At 56.0% G+C, this 24,550-nt stretch overlaps 1 protein-coding gene across 2 annotated transcripts in view; it reads right to left on the bottom strand.

Moving 5' to 3' along the window:
- The window catches only part of UNC5B (unc-5 netrin receptor B), an 81,875-nt gene extending 58,079 nt beyond the window's left edge, over positions 1-23,796 (bottom strand). For both annotated transcript variants that reach the window (XM_027596516.2, XM_027596517.2), the window contains exon 1: positions 23,278-23,796. In XM_027596516.2, coding sequence (XP_027452317.1) covers positions 23,278-23,356 — 79 coding nt within the window. In that variant the 5' untranslated portion in view covers positions 23,357-23,796. The remainder of the gene's footprint in view (positions 1-23,277) is intronic.
- Positions 23,797-24,550: the final 754 nt, after the last annotated feature.

The raw sequence follows: 24,550 nt of genomic DNA, 5'->3' as shown, positions 1-24,550 counted from the left end.
GCTCTGGTTACCATCCGTCCTCCCCGGACCCACCCAGCTCACTCCACAAATGAGGAAAATGGACTGGCATTTATTGTTTCTACTTGCCTTAAGGTAAGCATTAAAACGTTTCTCAAGACTGAAAAAAGAACTTAAGGAGCCCTAATAAAGACCATTCTTGCTCCCAATAAAGCCGTCCCTTCCCGACCCTGCAGAGGCCACACGCTGAGGATGGAGGCACCTGCCCTGCAACAGACACTGTCTACGCACCCCCACACCCCCACGTAGTAGCAGCTGGTGTGGAACTCCACTACCTGAACCCCACTTCCCAGATGGGAGAACTGGGGCCACCAGAAGTCAAGTCATCACCCAAGGCCTTATGGTCAGTAGGAGGTAGAACTGAGTTTTGAATCCAGGCTACCAGACTCCAGAGACCCCTAACCACTGAGTGATCCCCTCCCACAACGTGTCATCTAAACTTTGACAACGGATGCTACGGGCGGTACATTGCTATTAATTCCTTGTTGAGGTTGAAGTGGAGATTCAGATGGGCTAACTTGTCCAAGGACACAGGGCTAAGCAGTGGGAGAGGTGACAACTGCCCCTTCTGTTGTCAGAGCTTGTCCACATAAGCATGCATCTTGGTGACCAAGAGAGAGGAGGGTCCTTGGGCAATGTGTTCACAAAGCCCCATGGCTCTCACAGACCGCCCCTGCCCCCCAAGTTCAGGTCCTGGCTCCTTGGCCTCTGCCCCTGCACTGCACCCCCACCCTGGGCTCCACCCCAGGCAGGCTCTTTTGCCCACCCATCCCCACTTCCCACTCCCATATTCCCTGAGTCCTGCCCACGTGTCTGCCTCCTCCAGGAAGCCTTCCCCCTTCTCAGCCATGGAGACCCTCCACCTCTGAGCTAGAGAAAACATGAGCTCTTTCTTCATAAGCATCCATCTTCTCTCCCTAACTGCAATGTTGTGCACTCCTTGGGGCAGGTTCTGGGTCTCCTTAGGCTAGACACAGAGAAGGGAGTTAGAAATAACGGGAGCTTCACTGTTCTCAGGAGACATCCAGGAACAGGGCCCCTCTATGCCTTCTGAGACATCCACTGGCCTGCTAAGAGCTCCAGGGAGCCCCAGGCCTGGACTTCCCATCCATCTCCCCCCCCCAGAGGAGAAGCAGGCAGGTTTCCTTTGCACAGAGGAGAAACTGAGGCACAGCTAATGGTAGCAGCAGGGAAGAAGCACGGGAGACTGGTGGCTCAGATGGAGGCTCAGGCAGAGGGAGCCCCACACCCGCAAGTGAGGAGTCCACTGCCCACCAGGGTAGGGTAGGAGAGCCCTGGGCCCAGCTCTGAGGAGCTCCAAGAACCACTTTACGACTTTCTAAGTGGGCGCTCTGCTGACAGCTTAACGGCCATGTCCTCCCAGCCCCAGGCTTCATATTTACGAGCGGGAGGCTCAGGAATTCAGCCCACACCACCCAGTCCCCAGCCCTCTGGCTCCAGGGCCAGGAAGCCATAAAAAATGATCTTGCATCGCTTCCCTTCCCCCAAATGGTTTTAGGGGCCTGGGGGAAGGGATAGTGAGTGGAGGTTGGGAGCAGGGAAGATGTAGGGCCTTTTCCAGAGCCTGCCCAAGCAAATACTCATGGAGAGAGACGGCTGACCCCTCAGCCTCCTGACACCCCCTGTGCAGGCTCCCGAGGCAGGGCTTTGCCAGTCCTGAGGTCCCTGGCCAGAGCTGCCGATGGCTGGACACGATTATATTTATGGGGCACCCACTCCAAGCCAGAGTATTACCTCCAACATGAGGCTGTATGTTCTCATCCCACCTAGGCTAACTTCCCAGTTTACAGCTGAAGCGTGCAAGGCCCAGAGAGGAAAAGGAACTTGCCCAAGGTCACACAGCATGTTAGCGGTAACATACTGACCTGACTTTAGGGCTCCCAACTCCCAGTGCGGTGGGGGCCCACGATGCGGACTACTGACCCCTGGAAGATGGAGGAGCACCCGACCTGCCAGTGGGTGAGATGGCGTGATCCCTTCTTGTTCTGAACAGGTCTCCCTATCTGTACACTGCCTGAATGTGACCAGATGCTCTCTAGGGGCGACACTGGCACTCTAAGGCAGGGGTTCCCCCCATGGAGCCAGGTCCTGGGCCCCGGTGATGGGGAGTCCCTCGTTTCCAGGCTGAGGCCAGGAGGCCATGCTAGCCTCCTGAGACCAGTCCCCAGAGCTGGGGGAGAGGCTCTAGGAACCCTCGAGCACTCTCCCTCCTCTGTCCCTAAGTGTCCTCAGCCCCTGTCTGGCCTGGGAACGGCCAGCGTCTCCCACAGGATGTGGCTGTCTGGCTGGCTGTAGCCACTACCACATCCCCTCTGGGCACTGTCCAGGCCCAGTGCTGAGGAACGCTGACCACGGAAGCAACCCCACCCTCTGGCCCGGCCCCCCCATCCACATACCCCTTCTTCCCACTAAAGTGGGTCAGTCTACCGAGGGAAACCTGCCCTCAGCTCTCTGCAAAGCTGGGGGGCTTAGTCAATGGCTGCCAAGCCCCCAGAGGGTGTGGCGGGGGGGGGGGAGGGGCGGTGAGCGGGGTCTTACCAGCAGGGCCTGTTGGTGGCCACCGGCCTCCTGGTCACCACCCCCTCCTGTCTTTCTCTGTGGGCTGGGCCCTCTCCCTGGTGGCCCCCCACTGAGGAGCTGTCTGCAGATAATCAGGGAACAGATTCGGAAAGAAGGAGGAAAAAAGCACTCAGGCGCCAGACGGATCCTTATCTTCTGGGGTGGAATGTCAGAGGCTGCAGCAGCAGGCCAGGAGTCCTGCGACAGAGGCCCTGCGCTCACAGCCAGAGGGGAGGAGGGGACCTGCCCTGGGTGCTGGGGAGGAAGCGGGGCAGGATGGTCTGTTCTGGGCCTGCAGAACCTGAGGACCAAGTGGGAATCTGGCCCTGCCCAGGAGGGGTTCTAGATACCAAGTCTCCAGGCCAGCTATCAGGCCCCACAAGTTTAGACCGGCCCTAGGACCTCCATGAGAGGGCAGGGGAGGAGGGGCTAAGCGAGTCCCCCAAATTCCCAGCCGGGCGGCAGGGGACCCAGACCTAGCCCTGAACTGGCTGGGCCATGGTCTTAGCCACCAGACTCTGGCTACGTTCCCTGACTAGCCGTGCCTTGGTGCTCTCACCTGTAGAATGGGGATTAAAACCCCCACTGCCTCTTGCACAGAACTACTGGAACCCTCCATGGAGACACCGTCTGTGGAGACTAAGAAGGGCCACGAAAAGGGGGTGTGTGTTCTGCCTGATGCTCAGAGCCTTCCACTCCAAGAGGCTGTCAGCTGCTTCTCACACAGCTTGGGGCCCAGAGGAAAGCTCTACGTCTTGGGACTGGCCCCTACGCTTTCAGGGAAACCCCGTGACAGGACAGTGGTTCCTTTCACAAAGCAGAAAACAGGCTTTCTGACGGGAAATGGTCAAAAACCAAGACCAGGACCAAGGAGGCTGGATCCCCCTGGCTTGGACTTCTCTGGGGCTAGATGGGATCCCAACGGTGAGGGGTCATCCGTGGGGCTCCAACAAAGGCCTTGGGCGGAGGGCACTGTCAGTAGGGGTTAAGGGCACAGGCCCTAGATGTTGGTTCAAACCCAGGCTCGGCCACTTCCTAGCTGTGTGACCCTGGGCAGGTGTCCTCACCCCCCACATGACCACCTGGGGCCTCAGTTTCCTTGTCTGTGAAAAGAGAGATGCGTGTTCAGCTCTAACATTCTGTGACTTTACGCTTGACCTGACACTTGGGTCTCTGCCCCTATAAACCCTGTGCTGTTACACCAAGAGAGAGGAAACACACAGTCATATACACATCAGAGCAATATCAAACTAAGTGTGACTAGTATATCCTAGAGCATCCTGAGGCTACCTATGCATCCCCTGGCCCTGATTTCCTGCTGGCCTCAGCCAGGGGCAGGCAGAGTAGAAGGCCTCTGCTGGAGTTTGGCTAGTTGGTCTCTCAGGGAGGGGGCCAGAAATGCTAGCGAGGGTCCCACAAAGAAGGAAAGACTTCTGGTTGGCAGTGGGGATTAAAAGTACACCCCCCCCAGCCCCGCCCCCAGCCCCATGAGGGCCTGGCTGGGCTGTCCTCCAGCTGTCATCTGCAGAGCCCTGAACTAAGGCCAGTCTGGGACAGCGCCTGCCTTTGGGGGCTGGAGCGAGTGATGGACAGGGGACAGGAAGGGGGTGGGAGGCAGTGGGCCGAGGAGGCACAAAGGCCTGGCCCATGGCAGGGGGCGAAGGTGAGTGCTGGCTGGAGCCCGAGCATTTTCCTGGCTGTTATTCTGGGCAACTTTTTATTTATTCAGAGGCTGGGGTTGCGGCTTAGCATTTGTCAGCTCGATATTTATTACATGCACATCGGCCTTGTACCACGGATCCCGTAACAGGGCCACGGCAAGACCCTCTTGCCTCATCTCCTCAAGGCGAGGGCACACTAGATGACCTGCAAGTAGGAGCTGAAGGGTAGTACCTTCCTGAAAAACCACCTAATCCAACTCTTTTGGTTTACCTTCGGGGAAACTGAGGCCCAGAGAGGGAAGCAGCCTGGCTCAAGGTCACAGGCACTCCGATACTCCATCCTTGACCTCTTGGCTTTCAGGTCACCAGAAGAGACAAAGAGCCCTGGAGTAAAAACACTGCAGACCACGCTGAGACGTGACGGCGACCTGCCCTCCAGTCCCCCACCAGGCCCAGGCAGCGCCCACAGAGATCTTGGCACGAGGCCGCATCTCTGCCGCCAGAGTCTTTACCCCCCGAGCCTCAGTTTCTCCCTCTGCACAAGCAAGGTAATCATACCCATGTCAGGAGCGGTTGGGAGGAGTGCGTGGCAACACCCTGGAAACTGTCGAGTCCTGTACAACTGGAATTTGTTTATTGCTCTTCATGCTGCATAGGCCTGGGGTGGGGGGAGAGGTGAGGCAGGACACGGCGGGGGAGGAGGGGCATCTGTCCACAGCCACCAAATCCCTTCCTATCACAGCCTCCAAGGCAAGGCCGGAGGCACCTAGCAGGTCAAAGGCAAGACCCCCGGCTCCAGCCACTGAAGACGTACGTGTAAATGATCCAGAGCGGGGGTGGGGGTGGGGGGAGGGCAGTTGGCAGAGCCGGTGGTGACATCACACTCGCGCCCAGCTCCAAGCCTTCCAGCAGCCGGGAGGTCAGCTGGCAGAGCGGGGCACCTCCCCCACCCGCCACGCGCTGAGCCAAGAGGAGCATGGCACTGCCAGGCCCGGGGCCGGGTGCCAGCTCGGATTCCACGGGTTCCTCCTTCCTCCCACACCCCACGCCCCCACCGCCCCTGCGGCCACTTCGCCTCCAGTCCCCCTGATTGCGTCTCCGTGCACTTCCCCGTGAGCACAAGATCGCTGCTTCTCATATAACACATAAGCTGTGGTGTGAACTTCTGGTAAATGAAGATCTTATTTAAAACTGCATGCTATCAAGGGAGGGGAAGAGACAGGTTCCAACACAGCTCAGCCCTCTTGCCAGGAAAGGGAGGTGCTGGGTTGTGCACAGAGCCACCAGCGCTCCTGGGAAGTTGCTTGGAGAAGGGCCGCAGGGCTCCGGGCACACCCACCATGGACTGCCCATGAGGGTCAAATAGGGCTACTCTTTCTTTATCTGCGCAGGAGGGGAGGGCAAGGAGGTTCCCCCCACTGGAGGTTTGGGCTTGTCACGTGGAACACAGAATGGTTTAAACTTGCAGGGCTTTCCAAGAATGGCAGAGCTTTGGACCAGAAAGGCCTTGGAGAGGGTTGGATCCTGGGGCCCTCTACCTTAGAGGCACAGCAGATCACCTGGGGTGCTTTTAAGGTTCCCAATGCCCACGTCCAGAGCCTAAGACCAATTAAGTCAGAATCTCTGGGGGGGAATCCAGGCAGAGGTGATCCCATCATTCGGTCAAGGTTGAGAACCACTGAGCGGGTCTCTTTTTAACAAGGGGTGTGCATCTGAGAGGTCAAAATTCATACGCACAGACTTCTTAAACCAGAACTGCTAGGGGTGAAGGCCAGGCATGGGAATTTTGAAAAAACTCTAGGAGATTCACATGTACAACCCTGATTATTCATTCGCCGAGCACCTGTTCATCGATGGCCCACTCTGTGCCAGGCACTGTTCTGGGCCCTGCGGGTATGTTACTGGGTGAGTGACACGGCCTGTCTGCGTGGAGTTTCCAGGCTAGAGTGTAACAGATAAGAAATCAGCCAGCACAGAAGTGCACAAATATTCATCCCAGCTCGTAGGAGGTGCTAGAAGGGAAGTAAAAGGGGCAGGGGATCAGGGAAGGACTCTCTGAGGAAGGGACATCTGAGCCAAGACCTGGATGATAAGAAGGAGCATGGGGGGGGGGGCTGCGGGGGGGAACACTCCGCGTGGAGGCATCGTCTACTGAATGGGGATGGCGCGCTCCTGCAGCTGCAGGGCCCACTCTCATCAGCCCCTCTGTTTACACGGTCCTGGCTAGACAGGAAATGCTGGGAAAGAGTCAGTCAGTGTCGCAACAGCCCTCTTGGGACATCAGGAAATTCTACAGGCTGATGGGCTAAGGGGGATTTTAGAAAACATGCAGCTGAAAGCTGTAAGGGGCCTCAGAGTTCACCGGTTCAACCCCCCTCAGTTAACAGATGGGGAAACTGAGGCTTAGCAAGTGGCCCTGATTTGCTTTGGTGTGGCATCTCTGCTCTGAAAGGGCTACGTGAGACAGGGACCCCACTACGGAGCCTGCTTGCCGCTGTGAAACCTACTGTCCGTCCCTCTCCCCTTCCCTCCTCCCCCAAACTGCTGTTTGTTGCTCTCCATATAAGGGCCCTGTGTGTTCCAGCCATGGTCTAAACCCGTGACACACCCAGGGGGCTTGGGGGGTGGGAAAGTGTGGGCGCCCCCTAATAATTGCTCTGAGGTTAGGGAGGTCCTTCCTCCCACACCAGGAAGCCCATCGAAGGCCAGACAGAATGGTGCCAGATAAGGCTGTGGAATTTGGAATTTAGTGGGATCTGGAATTTCCCTTATAGGAAAGCTGGTCCCAGCTGCCCACCCATGGTGAGCATCCAAGGGAAGGGTATGACATATTCCGGGGAGGGGACAGGTGGCCCAGGTACCCAGAGTCAGAGGCCTGATGTGGCAGGGAGGGCAGAGTGGACAGAGGGAAGGCAGGGGGCTATCTCAGGAGCATTCCTGCCCAGAAGCAAGCTGGGTCAACCAGGTTACTGTGTGGACAGACCACTGAACATGGCCACTGCCTTGCTCTTGCTCAAGCCTGATTTCTGCCTTTGAATGTGGTGTCGCCAGGAGGGCTAGAGGCCAGGCTGCGGGGCCACCAGCTTCCCCAGTCCCTGAACAGGCGCACACCCCTACCCTCTCAGAGCACTCAGAGCTAAAGCCCTGACAGCTCCTCTCAATCTCTGGCTGAGTTCCCTGGAGGTAAATCCTGGAGGTAAGACAGGGTGCCCCGGAAAGACAACCTACAACAGTCTAAAATGCTTCTTTTCTTAATCTTTCTCAGCCATGCAAGGGTGGAAAGGGCCTGATAAGGGTGAAAACTCAGCCAGCCACAAAGCAAGTCCCGAGATAACTTGGGTAAGTCATCCCTCTCTCTCTGCCTCAGTTCCCCCACCTGTAAGAGGAAGTGCGAACACTCGCCCTGATGGCCCACTCTGTGCCAGGCACTGTTCTGGGGGTCATTCCCGGAGGTCTCCCGGGCTGTTAAGAAGCTGAGATTCACGAGTGAACGTGCTTTTTGCTCCAAGTGCTCCATGCCTGTGAGCAATGGGCACCACCTTGACAAGTGCTGGGCAGGCAAGCCGGAAACAGGTCCTCATGTGCCCCTTCACAAGCTCTGCCAGGCCGTGGTTTCCGAGAGGCTCTGAGGACTGACCCTCCCCCACAAGCACTAGGACACCCTAGAAGGCACCGTGGAAAGGAAGTCCAGGGCAGTGAGGTGGAGATGCTCAAGCACCTGGGAACTTGTTTAGCTGGCTCTTTGCAGCAGTGATCAGCCCCCCAACCCCCACCCCGGGGCGGGGGGCAGCTTCTGCGAGCACTCTGGTCCAGTAGGCTACGGTGGGAAGGTGGGGAAGACAGCTGACTTCAGGCTTCCAGCAGCCCCTCTCCCTGGAGAGGCCAGACCCTCAGCTGGCCGAGCCCTTCCCTCTGCAAGCTGCACAGGATCCAGGGCGGAGGCAAAGGAGGACGCTGTCAAGGGTGTAATAAATGACTTATTGACTGGTAAGCAGAGTTCTCAGGGCTGGGAGCATGACCTTCCGGCAATTATGCCCTCCACTGCCTGCCCAAGGACCCCTCCCTCTCTGTGGAGGCTCAGGTCCGGGTGGGCCCCTTCCCCACCCCCCAGACCCCACCCTGACCTGTAGAGGCCTGAGGCCTGCAGACAAGGTGCCCCTGGGGCTGCTAATGTTCCTCCCCATGTGCCCAAGTGAAGGTGAGCCCTCTCGGACCAACCCTTAAAATGGCACAGGCTGGAGAGAGAAGGCTGACATGCTGGCTGGGACTGGTCTGTGGGAAAAGCCCAGTTCGGTCCATGGGCTCTTTACTGAGACCAGAGTTCCACTGGTGGGGCGGCTGCATTTGACAAGGATGGCCCAGGGCTCCTGTGCATTCACCACGCAATCACTCCCCAAGTCACCGCTGTGCAGCCGGCTCTCACGGGGATGTCCAGGGAGGTGTATGTGGGTAAGACCTGGTCCCAGCGCGGGGCACAGATGCAGAGTGGGTTCCTGGAAGGAACACTGAATTTGGAACCCAGAGACTAGGTTACAACCTGACCAGGCTCTGACATAAAATCTGGAAGATTGGGGTGGGTCACTACACTTCCCTGAGCCCCGTAAGACCTTCTTCCCAGAGTCCTTACAAGGGCTCAATGATACTCAATGTGGGCAAGAGAACAGGCCCAGAGTAGGAGGGCGGCCACGGCCTCGGAGGGCCTACAACACACCTGGCACACAGATGGAGTGCATGTGGATGGGGCCCTCGCTAATCAAGGTGAAAGCAAACGGGGCAGCCACCTCAGCATGTCTGACAGCTCTAGAAAGAATGGAGGGGTGTGTGCGTGTATAGTATGCACGTGTGTGGCAAGGGACTGGAAAAGGAGGCTCCAAGGCTTATCTGAGGCCCAAAGAGCAACTGGCAGACCCTGTAGGTAAATAATAAATGAAGCCTTTTGCACACACATGAACTGCGACGATGATCCCACTTCCTCTCTGTGAGGTGAGTGGTATAGGGTTCATTATTCTCATTTTACAGAAGAGGAAATCGAATCCCAGGGGGTTGAAGGGATGTTCTCAGGACCACACGGAGCCAGGAGTCACAATTAAAGCCAGGGCAGGGACAGCAATTGCGCGTCCCGCCCTCTCCCTCTTCCCTGGGAGTGGCACGGGGAACCCATCGCCCCATGAAGAGCCCACTGCTTGGACCCATGAGCAGATTAGGAGGCATGTGCATGAGGAAGCAGAGAACATCCAAGCAGCCATGAAAACAGAAAGAGAAGAGAGGTCCAGATCTGGCCTGATCTCACACCCGCTTCTCTCTTACGAGAAAGGTAGCATCCTCTAGATGCTGTTTTGTACTTCCTTTGCAGGTCAGAACATCCTGGGGGTCCCAGCCTCTCGGCTCCCCAACAGTGCCATCATTGCTGATGTGTGCTTGTGTTGTACGTAGCGGATTGAACTCCTCCTCCAAGGCACTCAGGTGACTTGCAATATTTTGCAATTACAAACAATGTGCATATGTATTTTTGTATTGATAAAGCTGTACTTGAAAGGAAGAGGAAGGTTGCTGGACCAAAGAACGGAGTATATAATGCACTGCTGTGAAATACTGGCCATCTATCTGAAGGATTGCACTTAAGGAGTGGTTCCACCAGGAACGTCTGCAAGCGTGCATCACACAGCTTCCCAACAGAAGGTGTAGTCCTAAGTTTTAATTTTGTCCAGTCTTATAAAGTGAGAAGTGGTATCTCAGGGTTGTTTTCATTTGCATTTTTCTAACTCTGAGTTTTAATATTTTTTCATGTGTTTGAGGGTCACTTATATCTTGTTTTGTGAATTGTCTGTTCATGTCTCTTTTCTTCCTTTTTCTTTTTACCAGGTGTTTGGTCCTTTGTTCCTCAATATTTTAGAGTGCTTTTTGTATTGGGATATTAGTTCTTTGTCTGGGTATATGTTATAAACATCTCCTCCTGGTTTGTCAAATATTTTGTCTTTTGACTAGTTTGGGGTGCTTTATTGTAAAAAAAAAGCTTTTAATATTTAAGAAATAAACACAATCGATTTTTTAATTTTATTGCCTCTGGATTCTGAATCATAGTTGGAAAGCCTTTCCCACCCCACTGTTACAGAGGAATTCACCCACAGTTTCGTCTACTACTTACATCTGGATCTCTAATCCATTTGGAGTTTTTTTTTTTTCCTCTATGGTGTGAAATGTGAATCAAAGCTTACTTTTTCCCAAATGGCTACCCCGTTGTCCCAGCACTATTTATTTCAAAGTCTGTCTTCATCCCCATGGGCCAAGATACCATCTTTGTCATATACTACATTTCTTTACGCACTTGGGTCTCAATCTGGAATTTCTATTAGGTTTGACTGGTCCGTCCGACAACTCACGCACCCATGCTGCAGTTTTAATTATGGAGGCGCTACAGTATGTTTTAACATCTGGTAGGGATAGTTTTATCTTGTCATTACCCATTTTTGGGCCTCTAAGTGATTTCTCTAATCACACTGGCGAATGCTTCTGGCACAGCATTGAAGAGAAGGGATGGTGGGTATCCATGCTTCATTAGTGATCTTAATGGAAAGGCCTTTAGTGTTTGTTTCCCCATTAGACAAGATACTGGCTGTAGGACTAGAGTATGTATATATTTTATCAGGCTAAAAAAAAAAAAATCCCTTAATTGCTATTTTTTTGAGTGTTTATACAATGAATGGGTGTTGAATTTTGACCAAGGCTTTTTCAGCATTTATAGAGATCATCACATGATTTTGTTTTCTTAGATTCATTAATCTGGTACATGATATTCATTTGGCATGTTATTAATATGAATGGATTTCGAACCAACCTTGCATTCCTAGAATGACCCAGAGTTGGTCATTCTGTATCATTTTCTTAGAAAAAAAAAAAAAAAGAGAGAATGGAACTGGGTACCAACGATGACAGCTGGCATTTATAGAACCCTTTCTCTGCCCTCTACATGTATTATTAACTGATTCAACCCTCACGATTGAAGCTGTGGAAGCAGGCTTTATTATTCTCATTTCCCAGATGAGGAAATGGAGACCAACAATGTGGCAGCGGCCAGGCCCACATCATGCAGCTCGCAAAGAAAAAAGACAGGGCTGGATCTTGGGTCTCGGTCATAAGTGGGCAGTGTTATTTGGCTGCTACTTAGATGTATGAACAATGCTCATGACATGATAAAATGTGGGAAGGGGAAGGTCTCTGCAGGAAATGGGGGAGGGTCTGCCCTTACTTCCTGGAAGCTGGAGCTGCCCCCTCGCCCCTCCCCCTCGGAGCCTGGCGGGCACGCGGGCCACGTGCTGTCAGCAAGCAGCCCTCGAGGCCTGCCACGTCCCCTTCCAACCTCAGCCTCGCTCTGACTTTGCATTCGTGTCTTGGGCTCCGGACGGTGTAGGAGCAGCTCAGAGAAGGAACGCTAGTCCGGGGAGGTGTGGGCTGCCAGGGAATAAAGGGCAGAGAAGAAAACCCTACCCCTCCAACGCCCTGCTGGTCCTGCCTGCCCTGTTTTCTAAGAACGGGCAGCCGGCCGAGGGATTATGTAAGTTCTGGTGGACATGGCAGATGGTGCACTGGCTCAGACACATCAAAGCCAGCACTGACACTAACCTTCCCTGACGTGGCACCCCGGCCTCCTCTGCTCTGGGGTGTGCAGCAGCATGGAGTGGGGTGGGAAGAGACCCAAACTCCGTCATGTAGCTCAACAGCCATGGCCAGCCAGGCTAGGGGAGAAGCCAGGGCCCACCAACTAGCGGGAGGTTCCAGCCAGGGAACCAAATGGTGGGCCCTCCCTGCCACCCAGCAAACAACTCTCACAGGAACCACATAGTCTGAGGGACAACAGACCCTACTCTGCCCACCTCCTACCTCAGATCAGCTCCTTGGGTTTGGAGAACAGTTTCCAAAGCATCTCCCTGGGTGTTTTCTCTTTTGGAGAAAGAGAAAACCTGACATGCCACTTCTTCTTTCCTTTTGCTGATGGGTAAACCAAGGCTCAAAGAGGGTGAGCGAGTTCTCTGTCACACAGAGTTGGCCTTAGAGCTGAAGTTTCCAGATGTCTAGTCCGGTGCTCCTTCCAAATGCATATGATCATGCAGGCTTCTCCCCTCGCTGTAACCCCAGGTGGATCACTAAGTCCCCAGCAGGCCACCCTGAACCTTATGTCTGATATTCCCTTCAAAAGGGACTACTAGAAAGAAGCGAGGGCTGAAACCAGCAGATTGCAGATGGATTTCTTCCTGGGTAGAAAGAAAAGGAAACTAGCTTTTACAAGCCATGCCCTATCTTGTTTGGTCTCTCCAACAGCCAGTTGGGGCTCCTTTTTTTACAGCGAGGAGGTGCAGGCTCGGGGAACTACAGTTAGCGACCGAGACAGGACTTGAACCCAGTTTTCTAATTCAAGGGCAGACCCTCTTCATTTGGACAGAAGAGGGCACCGAAGCCCAGAGAGGGTAAGGGACTACCTCAGTGCCACACAGCAGATTAGCTGTGCACATCGGATTAGAATTCAGGCTTCCCAATCCTTAGCTCAGGGCTCTTTCTGCTGTTGTCTCTTCTGAATCTGTGCACGTGTGTACAGAAGTGGGGTGCGCCAGCCAGAAAATATGGGGCCAGATCAGATTTGCAGCAGGGTTCACTGTGCCCAGCAGCCCTGGCTGTCTGGCTGCTAGGTAGGAATTCCAGCTCAGCCTGTGATAGGGGCTCCTGGCAAGAATCAGTGGGTGCCCAGCTGGGAGGGTGGTACTGGCCAGGCCTACCACTGCCTCGGCCAAGGGCCCGAGGGGGTTGAATCTCCCAGGGAGGCTCCCTGAATGTTAGCACTGAACACAGTGCCAGGGAGAACCTGGCTCAGTTAGACCCTGCAGCCAAAACTGCTCCCCTGCACCAAACCCAGCTCCTGCCAAGGAACTGGTGGCAGTTGCTATGGAGGGCTGAGGGCTGTGGTCAGACCCTGCCCACGGGCCTTCAAAAAATAACCCCTCAGCCCACACATAGTCCCAGGCCCCAGAGCTCATGTGCATGCAACAGGCATTCTCTTGAGCCACCACGAGAAGGCAAGCTGGAGGGGAATGATCAATGGGCTTGGGAATGCAAGTAGGAAACAAACATTCGACAAGGGCCTGGGCAGAAGGCACTTGATGACGATAGTTGGTTCATTCTTCGTGGCTCCCCTGGACTTAGCGAATAAACTCTCTCATACCTAGGGGCTCTGACCATTGAAGACTTGGCTCTGACTTTCATCACGTCTGGTACATAGTAAGACAGAAGCAGAAGAGAACGAAGGGAGGAAGGTAGGCAAAGATGGGGAGGATGCAGGCAAAACAACCCGAATGTCCCGATTCTTTGGTTACATCCATAGCAGCAAGCCCAAAGCACAGTAGGGACTGAATCGTAGCAACGACCTGGGTGCATGAGGCCTGACCGTGAGTTCTCGTTCATCCAATTCTACAAGTGTTTTATTGAGCACCTTCTATGCACCAGGGACTGCACTGGGTGCCAGGGATGTGCCAGGGAGCAAAATCAGACCCAATCCCCTAGTCACCTAGCGTCATAGCTGCTCTTTCATTACCTAGTTGTTCAACCCCATCCTGCCTCCATCCAGGTCCCCAGGGCCCTGGCTCAGTGACAAGGAAAGGGAAGAGTGGGAGGCTGCCCCATGCAGTATTTGTCACCCGGTCCTGGGTCACTGCTCACTCTGTGAGTCTTGCTCTGCCCTGCTGTGTCACAGAATGCCCGAAGGTGGGATGAGGGAAGGAACCAGGAACAACTTTCCTGGAATTTCTGACTCAATTTCTTGTAAGCTCGGCATCCTCCATGGGTGCTCAGGCCCCAGGCTGGGCAGGCGGGCGCCTCTGATCGCATTACGGAGCTGCTTTCCTTCAGCTCTGTCTCCTGACTCCAGTAATGCCTCTAGACGCCATTCGAGGCCTCTGGGGGTTGCAGGCTCCTGGGTGATCTCAGTAGATGTTCCTCCCAGACCTCGGGGATGCCTCCTGGTACCCACCAGCCCTAGGTGAACCCCAGGGACCAAGACGGGCAGGCAGACTCCCTCTTCCTGCCCCTCTCCCTGGCTTTCCGGTCAACCTGGAAGCAGCCACTCTCTGTCTCCTTGCTCTCCTGGAGATGTCCAGGGAGAAAAAGCAAGGCACAGCCCCCGCCAGGGGTCAGCCAGATCAGGGTGGGGGAGAGGCAGGAAGGAGGGAAGGCAACAGAAATCAAGAGAACCTCCTCCATGCCAGGATCACATATACCATCTCCCAGCACAGCGCTGCCCAGTGAAGGGGGCAGGTCACCTCGCAGGTGGGGATGTGCGGGTCCAGAGACACTGAACCACCTGGCCCAGGTCCTCAGTGAGTGAGGTGGCAGTTGCTATGGAGGGCTGAGGGCTGCTTTAATCCCAAAGCCTGGCTCTTTCCACAGTACCAAGGGACCCCTAGCCCCAGAATTCTTACTGTACCAGATGATCAGATCCAAGTCAGTAGCTGAATTAGCAATTTGTTTCCTGGGTGGATGAGCCAGACGTTCCCACCCCCACACCCTCACAAATATACCCCTAAAAGGGATGCCCTCTCTGCCTCCCCAAACTCTGCTCATCCTTCAAAGGCCAAACAACACCCTCCCTCCTGCAGGAAGCCCCCCCTGACCAGCCCTGCAGGCCCACAGGCTTCTCTCCACAGCCTCAGCACTTCCTGTTGTACCACGCAATATGTGGCATCAGTAGTCACGATGCTGATGAGGATGGTGAATGTCACTGAGCACCTGAGAATGTGTGACGCGCTTGTTTGTATTACCTCATTCTTCCCCACAGCAATCGGATGCAAGCGGCGTTATTAGCAGTTCCATTTTACAGACGAAGAAACCAAAGCTCAGAGAGGGTAGGCGACTCGCTCCAGGATACGCAGCCAGATGGGGCCCCAGCCAGGATTTGGCCCAAGTGGTCTGACTGCACGGCCTGCCCTCCAAGCAGTGCACTGGATCCCTCCTGGGCCACCGGTGAGACGGCTCCTCTCTGCCGCACCATCTCCCTCACTCTCGCACCCCAGCAGCACACACCGGGCACATGGCTCGGGCCTCAAGAAGCGACACGAGTCAATTCAAGGGTCAGGCCCCTGCTTTACCCCCCCTTTGTCTGTAGAGCCCAGTGCTTGTTCGGATTGAAAGAATATATGCATGTGCACTGAGTTTCGGGGCTGGGCCAGTGTTCCGACAGGATCCCTCCTTCCCCACCTGCAAGATCAGCCACCCTCCACCCCTGCAAAATGAAACAGTGAATGGTCTGGCTAGGTCTGAGAGTGTGTCCCCCCCTGCCCCCTCCCCAGGGCCCCCGTGAGCCTTGCTGGGGCTGGGAGGGCGGGGGAACTAAGTGCCTCTTCTCTCGAAGACTCAGGCTGCCTCTGCCAGTGGGGTCCTTCTCTGCCCCTGGGCCCTACTTGGCATCTGGGGCTCCCAGCCTCTGAGACAGGAGACGCTTATGGAGCAAGAAAATGGGACTGAAGTCCCGAAGGGTGATTTATGGCTTCAGAGAGAGAGACCCAGGGCCACATAATGCTCACAAGGGCATTCCAGTCGATATATTGACTTTCTAGAGGGGCCTCTATAAACACAAGTGGTTCTGGGCCTCAGCTACCTCTGTCTCTTGCTGGCTGCTAGGGCCTCTTGAGATGGAACTAGACAAAACAAACAAACAAATAACAAAAAAAAAACAAAAAACAGAAACAAAAACCCAAGGCCCCTAAAGGTCATCCTTCTACCTTTCCCCACCCCAAACTTCCAGAAGGGGAGACCAACCAGGACCCAGAGAGGAAAAGGTAGCTGTCATACAACAGTAGAAGAACAAACACTAGAGTCCCCTAACTCCTAGGCCAGGAGCTGCTGGGCCTCCAGGCCCTAAGCCTCCCTCCTCTCTCCTCGCACCTGCCCCTAGAGGAAGTGATACTCTGGTATCACCGGGCTGTCTCCACGCTAGTGCTTTATCATAATCAGGTCATGTGATCCTTAAAACAACCCCACGAGGATGGTTACTACCCCCACTTTCCAGATGAGGCAATTGAGGCACAACACAGTTAGGTGAGAGGCCAAGGCCACAGTTAGTAAGTGGTAATGCTGGAAGGCTACGTTAACTTAACCTCCTCAAAATCCCAGTCAGCCCTGCCATGCACCCTCCGTACCTTGGAGAGGGGCCTCTGTGAGGAGGGGTGGTGTAGAGGGGCTGGGAGCTCCTACAGGAAGTCATGACAAACAAGCCTTCCCCCTCTGACTGGCTCACAGTAGCTCTGGGGCCCAGGGTTCTCTCCTCCCCTCCTTGTCCCCTCTGGTGGGGGCATGGCAGAAGACACAGGAGGATACCACCTCATGCTCCCGCCCCCAGCATAATGCCCACTAGTGCGTAACAAGTATTTTCTGGGCTCCCTCCATCTTCGAGAGACACAGGGAGAGTATCAAAGAGTGAGATAGCTTTTCCTCTCCAGCTTCCACCCCAGATTCCATCCTACAGTCAGAGGCAGTTGAGGGTCAGTTCCCCAAGGTGCACCCCCTCAGATGAGGCTGGGAGGCCCAGGAGTGGAAATGTGACCAGGGGTTGCCTCACCAAGGACTGGGCTCGCCCAAGATGGTGGCTGAGCAGATGCCAACAGGGCCAATTTTCTGAGAGCGGGAGAGGTCTGGGGCTGGGCACCCCGGCCTAGGTACCCCAGCTAGCTAGCCCCCACTCTGTCTTTTCAGGACAGGCTCTTAGAAAGACCTGAAAAAGAGAGAATCAAGGTCTGACTCCTATCACCCCTTCCAGGAAGCCCCAAGGCTAAGAAAGTTCACTCTTTGCTGGGTTCCCCCTACATATACTGATGCTGCCCTCACTTGGCATCTGAGACTCTCTGAAGGTCATCCCAGTGATGAAGTCGACATCAGCATCCAACATAGTGACCACCTGGAGGGCTGGGGCCAGGGCTGCTCTGGCTCCGACCTGGGTCCCAGGTCAGCTTCCTAAGTGGGCATTCTCCTCCCCAGTGGGGTTCTTACAAGGACCAAGTGAGGTCCCATCTATAAGAGGGTTTTATAAACTAAGGCACTATGCCCCAGCACTGAGGCTGTGACTTTCCTGTAGGTCTCCCTGGTCCGGAAAGGCACATCTTTTATCCTAGCGCTAAAGACGGCAGTCAGTATAGGCATAAATGGGAAAGCAGAGGGACTCTTGGTGACCAAGGAAGTGGTAAGGACAGTGGAGTATGGCTCTCAAGTGTGTCTGTGTGCACACGTGGCCACTTTCAATGGCTTCCACTGAGAGTCCCAGCCCCAGCCATGCCTGTTTACATTGCTTTCCATGAGGGATGCCACTCACTCAAGCTCTGCCTGCCTCTTCTCTAGCAAATTCCAGAGGAGACCCTATTGCCCCTAGAGGGCTTCATTCAGCATGAGCCTGACCCAGGTCAGAGAGCTGATCTCCAAATCATGGGTGCCGCCACTGTTCTTGGTAAGCTGGAGGTTAACTGCAGGCAACTCAAGGACTCAGACCCTTGTCCTGGGGGCCATCAGTCAAGCTTCTGGACTGGCTTTAGGACCTATCTAAGGCTGACCTTCCGCCCTCTGGAGCAGCAGGACCTGTCCTCTGCCCTCAAGGGGGGCGGGGTGGTGGAGACAGGACCGCAAGGACACCTGGCCTCTGCCCTTCCAACTCCAGAACCTGGACCAAATCCTGCCCACAACCCCCAGCATGGAGCAAAGTTAAGTTCTCCTTAGTGCTGAAGGGCAAATGGCCTGGGTCCCATCAGGAAGAGACATCCCCAGCAGAATACAATAGATGGAGCTTCTCATGCCTGGTGGTGACTCACTGTCCCCACACCACACATACCTATTTATACACAAACACACCACAGCTGTGCCCATATGCACCCTGCACACACCCCCACACACCCAAACACGCATAGCCACCTCACACATACCAATATACAAAAGGCAGAACACTCGCAGACACATCTATTCGACATCCTGCACCTTCACCTCCATAACCTAACACCCTAACGCAACACCACACCTACCCTTACCTCCCACTGCACACTCCCACCTCCGCCCACCTCCTTAATAGACATTCTCACCTCCCCCTCAACACGCATACTCCTTAATACACACTCTCATACCCACAGCCTGCCTTTTCCCGGGCCACACTGCGGCCCAGGGAAAGTTGTGAGGCGCTAGGGGCAGCCTGTTCTGGGAGGTGAGGACGGAGGCTGGGCACCGAGGTGTTGGAGTTCTGGGGGCTCCAGCAGACGGATTCAACTCTGCCCAGGAGGGGAGGGAAGGGGATGCAGGGAAGGGTATGCAGGGAGAGAGGGAGGAGGAGGGGGGATGCGGAGGGGGGCAGTGAGGAGAGAGGGGTGCTGGGGGGCACAGGGAGCAGGAGAGAGGGGTGCGGGGGGCACAGGGAGGAGGAGCGAGGGTCCAGGTTGCGCCCCCCCAGGTAAGCGCTGCCTGGGCGGTGGCAGCGCGCCCACCCCGCGCGGGGAGGCGCTAAGCACAGTTGGGCTGCGCAGCCGGCAAGGGTCAACTGGGGGGCTACCAGCACCCGGCCGCTTTCGGAGAGAAGGAGCGGGGAACAAAAGGGGTGGTGGAGCGGGGCCGTGGCTGATTTATGCGCGCACTTCAGCCTGTGTTTTCACTGCCGTTAACGAGAAAAAAGCCGCGGCCGGAGAGGAAGGGGCGCCGCGGGACCTGCCCGGTGGGGGCGCAGCGGCGGCGTCTACGGCACGGGACCGAGTGTGAATCCCGCGCGCCCGCCCAACTCACAGCCCGGAGCCCAGGCCAGTTGGGTGTCGGGGTCCGGAGACATCCCCCCAGGCGCGCGGAGCCCTGGCTGAGCGCAGGCCCACGGGGGGGGCGGCAGGAGGGGAGCGCCAGCCCCAACTCGAGAAGCAAATCCAAGGGGGCCGTGCCCCGATGCCGTGGACCTTCCTGAAACGGCCCTTCCTCGTATTATTCTAATTACGGTATTGTAAATTTCCCTTTAAAAAAATTAAGACAAGAAACAGAAAAGCCCAGAAGGCACTTGTTTGGTTTCATTTTGCCTTCACAGCTTGAATGACTCGGTTTGTGGAAGCTGTTTAGGAAACTGGTGAGGAGGAGGAGAAGGAAGAGGAGGCCAGGAGAGGCTCCGGCTGTGGCCTCGGATGCCCAGCGCCCCTCCCTTCTGTCCCCGGGGGGCCACCCAGCCAAGGGGGCAGGGTGTCTCTACTCCTCAGTCCCAACCCGTGACCCCGCCTCTCTCCCTTTCCAACAGGCCTGGGGCGGCGGGGGGGGGGGGGGCTCCAAGGGGTCCCCATGCCACCACAACATCAGGGCTGAGGGTCAAAAGAACATGCTGGGGGTGGGGGCGGGGCGCTCCAGGAGGGGCCATTCAGAATCACTAACTTTACTCTCCAAGCACTTGGGAGGAGGGGGTCCTTCTCTACCCCCAACCTCAAAGTCCTAGGCAGCCCACACCCTCCTTAGAAGACAGTGGTGAAGAGGGGAAGGGGAGATGGGAAGGTCTCATCTTAGGCCTGACAGCCAGAAACTCAACAGCGTGGGTGGGGAGGCGAGGGGCTCCCCAAAGCTTCAAAATAAAAAGTAAAAATATATTCTGCTCTACCCGTACAAACGAAGGCAGAGCTTTAAAATGTAGAGGCAGGTAGTTCCACAGCCCAAGGGAGCTTGGTTGGCTTGTGATTTCTCTCACCTAGGGCAGGATTAGGACCAGGGTGGAGCTGCCTTCGGCCACTTGGCTAGTCTCAGGCCTTACCTCTGACCTCTGGCCCAGCCCTGTTCCACCAGTCTGGGGTCCGGGTTCCTGACTCTGCCTCTTTCCCCCCATCCTGCTACAAGTCCCAGTCTGACCTAACTACCAAACAAACCTCATCTGTAGCTGCCTGCTTACCCTCCGGCCTCAATTCAGCAGCTCGGTGCCAGACCCATGCTGGCCAGTCTGCAGCTCAGCGGTAGAAAGGAGCCAGAACCAGCCTGAGGTTTGTGAGGCCCGAGTTCAGATCCCAGATCTATCCCTGAGTCCCCATGTAACCCCTGGACATGTCGGGGCCTGTCCCAAAGCTTCAGCAGTTAAATAAAGGGGTTGGAAAAGGGGAACTGTTTTGTCCTCTGGAATTCCCAGTTGGGGGTGTGGAGTGGAGAGAGGAGGGAGGAGAGAAATTACCTCCGAAATTTCTCCCCTGTAGTGATACTTTCACTTTAATGAGAAAGCGCATTAAGACACTCTTGATTTTCCATTTGTTTGAGATGGGTGTTTGCTGTAGTGTAGAGGGAGACACGGGATGGGCCACCGCACCACACCCACACACATGCACGCACACACCTGCACACACAGCAGAGACACTGGGAAAACTCTGATTTTAACTGCATCTTAAAAAGAAGTGTTATCATGATACCACGGTCCCTTCTCAACCACCCCAGTCAGAGGCCAAGGCAAGACTCTTTAAAAACTCCAGGAAAGCTAAGGGGTGGGGTGAGACGATCCTCAGGGCTGCCCAGGCTTTTGAAGTGGCCTCTGCTGGCCAGTCACTTGCTGACACCTCCTTCTAAGGGTCTGGGGTTTTATGGTTCTGGGTTTGATTTTTCCACCAGCAGACTTTATGGCTTAAAAATCCTCAGTGCTGTAAAGGGAGCTCATCCCCGTATCCACCCGGGAGGGGGGTGAGGGAAAAGAGACAGAAGTGCCTGCCACCTGACGGGAGCTTGCACACCCGCTAGAAAGAGCCCCACTCTGTGGAGACAGCCTTGTCTCCCTCAGCTTGATATAAGCCTCAAGGCAGAGGTGGATGGGGCCACGAGGAGGAGTCCAGTGTGACCTGAACCAGCCTGGCTATTAGAGAGGAGCAGCCCTGCATGCAAGTCCACAATCTATGGTCAGGTGAAGGCAAGACATGAGGAAAGCCAACATTCTGGCCTTGGTTTTCCCCATCCGTGAAATGGGACGCACTGGGCAGACCCAAAGAACATTCTGAAAGATATTCTGTGCCTGTGGCATGAGAAAAACGGGCTGTGTAGGAGGAAGGGGCATGTTCTCCCTCCTGAAGGCAGATTTCTAAGGGCTTCACATTCTGGGCAGAGGGAAGACTGCACGCCGACCCCACCAGTTGGCCCTTCTCTAGGCGGGTGGGCAGGCAGCCCCCGCCGTGCTAAGTAATGAGCACAATTCCAGCACCGGTTCTGCTCACTAGTGAGAAATCAAAGCCCGGTATTAGAGGCCATTTCTGGCTGGGCTCCGTTTGTGCCCAAATCCATCAAAGCCCTGGGCCTGGTGTTTCCTCTGGGGAAGGTGGGGGCTGGATGCTTTGTTAAGCAGGGAAGGTAGGCCGCCCCCAGCCTCCCCAGCTGAACCTGGCCCTGGAGAGCCCTAGGCCAACCGGTCCTGTCTTTTTCCTGCCCAGGGGAGGTCCTCCCCCACCCTCAGTAACCTCAGTATTTATTCTTAATCCCATTGCCGGGCTGGTTCTAAAAGAGTGTCTCAAGCCCCAACCCTGTCCAAGTGCCCTTTACAGAGACTTCACCCTACCCTTCAATCACCCTCAAACCAGAAACCGACACCCCAGCCCAGCAACTCCCACATTCAACTGCACTCTTTAAAACAAGGTTGGTCATTCAGCAGCCTGCCCCCTCCCCCCATCATTACCTTCCAACTTCAAAACACTGCTTTAAATACCAGAGTCTGCCCAAATCGTAATTAACTTGGATCAAATGATTGTGTCGTAACTTTACAACAGAGGGCTGGAAAAAAAAAAGTGGAGGATGTGCTAAAACCAAGCCCTCGCTCCTAGGCCGTGGGAATCATTAATTCCAGAGTGAGGAATCTTTGGCTATTGGGGTGTACGTGGGGGGCGGATGCCAACATCCCAGCGAAAGGTGGCGGGGGTGGGCTGCGTCACCTCGTCTACTTTCTGCGCCAGCTTTCCTGCCGGGTTCTCAGCCTCAACTCCGAGGACTCCGTGCAGGACGCCCCCCACCCAACCTGCACCCCACCCTGCCCGGCCCTGGGAGCCGAGGTGTCCAGCGGCCGCCGCCAGCCCACCTACTTGGGTTCCGGCACCAAAGAGAGGTTGGCTCGCCTTGAAGACGCAGCCCAGTCGGCGACGCGGGGCCCAGCTACAGACGAGCAAGAGGCGTACACAACCAGGGCGAGGGGGTGGTGGTGGTGGTGGTGGTGACTTTATTTTAGGAGCCCACCAACCCCCTTAAGGCATCTTATCTTGCAGGCCCACTGTAGGCAAGCGCATCTTGTCTGCTCCCCGGACTGGGGAGAATGTCAGTGACCCATTTAAAAGGAAACTTGGCAGCATCACTACATACTCCCCCCGCCAACACACACACGCACCAAACCCCAGAAAAAATCCTTCCAGACCTGCGGATCCTGGGGTTGCGGGGAAAGCTGTACGGCAGTATTCAGCCCTTCCCCCTTCTATAGCCAAAGCCCTTCAAGCTGGCCTCCCCCGGCTCGCGGAGCGGACTCGCGCTTCCCGTGCTCCGCAGGTCTCTCGCTCCTTCCCGTCTGCGGATTCCGGTGGGTGCAGCGCGTAGGAGCTTGGGAAGAGCCAGGAACCACGACTAGGAAGTTTCCGGCGAAAGGCAAGCAAGCACACACCTGGCCCGAGCAGCAATAGTCTTTTCTATTCTTTTTTTTTTTTTTTTTTTTTGCCGTCGCCATGCGCGGGGAGCCGGGGGTCCCCTGGAGGCCAGTCCTCCGGGAGAAGCAGACTCCGACTCGGACACCCGCTCCAAGGAAAAGAAGCGATCCCTTCTAGGAGGGCGTCAGGGGAGGCAGGAAGCTTACTCTGAACCACCTGGCAGGCGCCCCCAGCGAGGTGGCTGCGCCATCGACCACTTTGGTGGGGAGGAGAAATCTACCTTCTAACTTGGGTGCCCTTGCGCTTTCCCTGTGCACATCGACGCGTGATGGATCACTTCAACTTAGGAACAGACTGGGGCGCAAAGGTCCCCTATACCCCCGCCCCCATGCCCGATCGCTCCCTACCTGCTTGGCTCAGCCTTGGGTCCCAGCAGAGCAGCAGCGCCAGCAGCAGCGCGCCCCGCGCTCCGCTCCGGGCCCACATGCTCCCGCGGCCAGGCTCGGGCGCCTCTCCCCCGGGGCTCTCTCCCTGGCCCCAGCCTCGCCGCCGCCGTCTCCGCCGCCGCCGCCTCCTCCTCGCCGTCCTCCCCGGCGCCCGGCCGCGCCAGCCCGTGCCCTCCGTGGGGGCAGCGGCAGCCACGCTGCGCAGAGGGCTGCCTGGCGCTCGGAGCGCAGTGGGTGCCCAGAGCCCGCTCTCCAACCAGGCTCCGGCGCGCCCCTCTCTGCGCTCCTCAGGCTCTGGGGCTCCGAGCGCTCTCCGGGCTCCCACGCCCTGGCTTCGAAGTTACGCGACGGAAGGTGAGTGCCCTCAGCGGCCCTCGCAGCGGCTGGCCCCGCGCCGTCAGAACCCCCGCGCGCGCCTCTCTGCGCCCCGCCGCTGCCCGCGGCCCCGGCGCCCTCGCCGGCCCCCGCCGCCTGCCACAATGCCGAGCGCAGCCGCTCGCTCGCCCTAGTCAGTCCGCGAGCAAAGCGGGACGGCGCGCGGCCTGGGCGGGGCCTGGGCGGGCAAGGGCGGGGCCGGCAGGGGGCCCCCGGAGGGGGGAAACCGACGGCCACCTGGGCGGCGCCGCGGCCCGAGCTGGGGGCCTTTGGGGGGGGGGGGTCCTCGCGAGATGCTGGGCCTGGCGAGTTGGAAAACCCGGCCACTGGAAAGCAGCTGGAAACGGAGTCTGCCCAATTTTCTTTTCCAAAAACTAAGGAAATGTATCTAAGCTCTCCTTTGGCTTGGCTGTGTTGGCTTTATCATCTGATTAAGTTGACGACTCTCACTTTTGGCTCCCTTAGTCTGTATTACATCCCTATGCCTTCAGCCTATGGAGATGTTTCCAAAAAAGACTCCCTAAATGGGAAAATCTCAAATACTCAAGTCCTGGCTAGGCTGGGGCTTACAGCTATGTGAAGGTGGGTACAGATGTGGCTCATCCTGGATGGCTCTACAACCTTAGGCAGAACTGTTTACCAGACCCCTCTAAACCTCCTGTAGCACTTTAGGTGCTAATGTTAAAAACCTGCCCTCCAAGGGACAGTGGGGCAGAGGGGAGAGGAACAGCCTTTGGGCTCTGCTCCTCACCTTCTGTGTGACCTTGAGCAAGTTACTTAACCATTCTGACGCTCCCTTCATCATCATCTAAAATAGAGAAAAATTATAATTATCTCATAAGGGGGTGTAGAGTTGAAT

This window comes from Zalophus californianus, chromosome 15 (genome assembly GCF_009762305.2).
Source record: "Zalophus californianus isolate mZalCal1 chromosome 15, mZalCal1.pri.v2, whole genome shotgun sequence".
Lineage (NCBI taxonomy): Eukaryota > Metazoa > Chordata > Mammalia > Carnivora > Otariidae > Zalophus > Zalophus californianus.
The sequence above is the reverse complement of the archived record's forward strand: the minus strand, read 5'-3'. Positions and strand labels throughout refer to the sequence as shown.